The sequence below is a fragment of the Cucurbita moschata genome, unplaced genomic scaffold (genome assembly GCF_002738365.1).
Source record: "Cucurbita moschata cultivar Rifu unplaced genomic scaffold, Cmos_1.0 Cmo_Scf00014, whole genome shotgun sequence".
NCBI lineage: Eukaryota > Viridiplantae > Streptophyta > Magnoliopsida > Cucurbitales > Cucurbitaceae > Cucurbita > Cucurbita moschata.
Window position 1 is genome coordinate 1,636,030 of NW_019268530.1, and position 2,528 is coordinate 1,638,557.

Consider the following 2,528-nt stretch of genomic DNA (forward strand, 5'->3'; position numbering starts at 1 on the left):
TTTTTTTTTTTTTTTTTTTTTTTTTTTTAATTAGTAAGGCATATATATATATATAATATTTAATCGAGCTAGCCAAGCTATAGAGAAGACCATAAAATAAGGACTAAATTAAAAATACAATAATAAAGCATTAAAAAAAAATTATATCCAATTAATTAAATTTATAATTTAACTAATATTATTTTTAAAAAAAGAATAATAATATTAATAATATCTAAATTCAAAATATTTAATCGAAATTTTAATTTGTGTGTGAAATAAATTTTCTAACGTATTAAAAAAAATGTTGGATCCATTTAATATAAAATAAAATAAAATAATTTAAAATTTTGGAAATAGTAAATTAACCAGAAAAAGATTATGATATTTAATTATTTGATTTAATGGTCGACTATGCACAATTACTTCTATAGTCAGAAAGCACGTAAATACAAAAAAAAACAGATCCAGTAGAAAATTTGACAAAGAAAGTAATTTGGCGTTGTTTGGTTATCGCGTCTGCGTCTCCAGATCCCATAATCGATTCAGGAATGGAAATGGAGGAACGCTCATTTGTTATCCCTCAAGAACAACAGCAGGTTCATCTTTTTCTTTCGATAAATTTGCAACGTTTGAATTTACTGGAGAATCAGTCGTGTTGTCAGCCGGCTAGTTATGCATTTTTCTATCGGTTATTGACTTGTTTGTTCCTTTTCGTTTTACGGATGGTATATGTAATCTACAGAACTCGAAATATGGATTGAACGAAAGTGACGAACGTACTTTTGCTGTGATTGGATTATCGTGGTTGTAGCGTATGTGTAGGGGCTTTTCTTGAAATTTGTCAACTCGGTTTCTTTGTGTTGTTCGTAATCTAATTGATGATTGCATTCTCGTACCTAGCTGTTTGTTTTTGGTTTGGTTTTGTAAACTACTTTGAGAAGTTTTGATTGAATGACTTGTTATGGCTGGACTGTGATTTAGCGAGGAATTGAACATTGGTCAACTCTGATATTGCGATTGAGGAATTGAGTGAATAGTTTTCATCTGCTGCGTACTTCATTTATAGGTCTTCTGAGCTTAAATTTCGCTGGTATTTTTTTTTTAAATTTTATTTTGATGAATGGTGCATCGTTGGTTTCAATTTGGAAACTGAAGATGAACCGGTGCACATATCTTGTCATGCTTGATTCTCCTATTATTTAGTATATAGCTACCTAACGGGTCTGAAAAATCCATAAGAAAGTTTAGTCGTAGATTTCAATATTTACTTTAATTTTCTGGAGACAGAGAAACAAGTCTACTGTTACATCTAGAAGTTTGCAGGAAGGTTTTATGTCTTAAAGTTGTGTTCAAATCATTTCTTAAGATCAGTGTTGCAAAGCACCAAAACGCCCAAGTCTTTGAGTTCTGAGTTATCATCAAAGTTTTTAACAACATAGACATCAGCAACGTGTTATAATGGTCAAGTCAACGTATTTCCAGAAGCAATGAATTATGAGATCTTCAGATTAGTAGAAATTTCTCACTTGAATTGTTTGCATGATACTTGTCAGTAATTATTGTCCAATTCTTGTCTTGTAAGATGGAAGATGGAGGTGGAAGTTCGAGGTACACTATTGATGAAGCTCTTGTATCCATGGGTTTTGGGAATTTCCAAATTCTTGTGCTTGCTTATGCTGGGATGGGATGGGCTTCAGAAGCTATGGAAATGATGTTACTCTCTTTTATTGGACCTGCAGTTCAGTCTGCGTGGAGCCTTTCTCCTCATCAAGAGTCTTTGATCACCAGTGTGGTTTTTGCAGGCATGTTAGTTGGGGCCTATTCATGGGGCATAGTTTCTGATAAATACGGACGAAGGCAGGTCTCCATTATTCTAATATCATTTCATAACAGATTTGTATGCTTGATGATGTGACTTTTCCATGTGTTAATGCTATTTGTGCTATCTACTTAAGCCCTTTGCTTGCCCTTCCTTTTTAACGGTTCTTATGGTTCAGACTTGAAGATTTTTTTTTCCTTCTATCTATTGACTCATAAAAGATTGTATTGTATTCACAACTTTGTAATTTAGTTTTTATGATATAGAATTGAAGTTTTATGACAGTCACAGTAGTTCTAGTTTAGTTTTCATGATATATAATTTTTTTTCCTCAGTCTTGGCGATCCTACATTTCCTTTGGTTTTTCATTGTTAACTTTCTCATTCAGGAAAGGTTTCTTCATTACAGCAACACTCACTTCTGTTGCTGGATTTCTAAGTGCTTTTGCCCCAAATTATATCTCTTTGTTAATTCTTCGCTGTCTAGTTGGCGTTGGGTTGGGAGGTGGTCCTGTACTTGCTTCCTGGTTCTTGGAATTCATTCCTGCTCCTGAAAGAGGCACTTGGATGGTTGTTTTTTCAACATTCTGGACCTTTGGGACAATCCTTGAGGCTTCATTAGCATGGGTATAATCTAGCTTTCTGTTGTAGTTAAGTACATGTTCTTGCTACATTTTGATCTCTTATTCAGAAAAAAAAAAAAAAAAAAAAAAAAAAAAAAAAAAAAA

General features: G+C 32.7%; 1 protein-coding gene across 3 annotated transcripts in view; it reads left to right on the forward strand.

Annotated features, from left to right (window-relative positions):
• The first annotated feature begins 437 nt into the window (after positions 1-437).
• The window catches only part of LOC111452692 (organic cation/carnitine transporter 7), a 5,011-nt gene continuing 2,920 nt past the window's right edge, over positions 438-2,528 (forward strand). The window contains exons 1-3 of one of the 3 annotated variants that reach the window (XM_023093525.1): positions 438-578; positions 1,565-1,839; positions 2,190-2,427. In XM_023093525.1, the coding sequence (XP_022949293.1) occupies positions 531-578; positions 1,565-1,839; positions 2,190-2,427 (561 nt within the window). In that variant the 5' untranslated portion in view covers positions 438-530. The other 2 variants (XM_023093526.1, XM_023093527.1) reach the window with 2 other exon arrangements.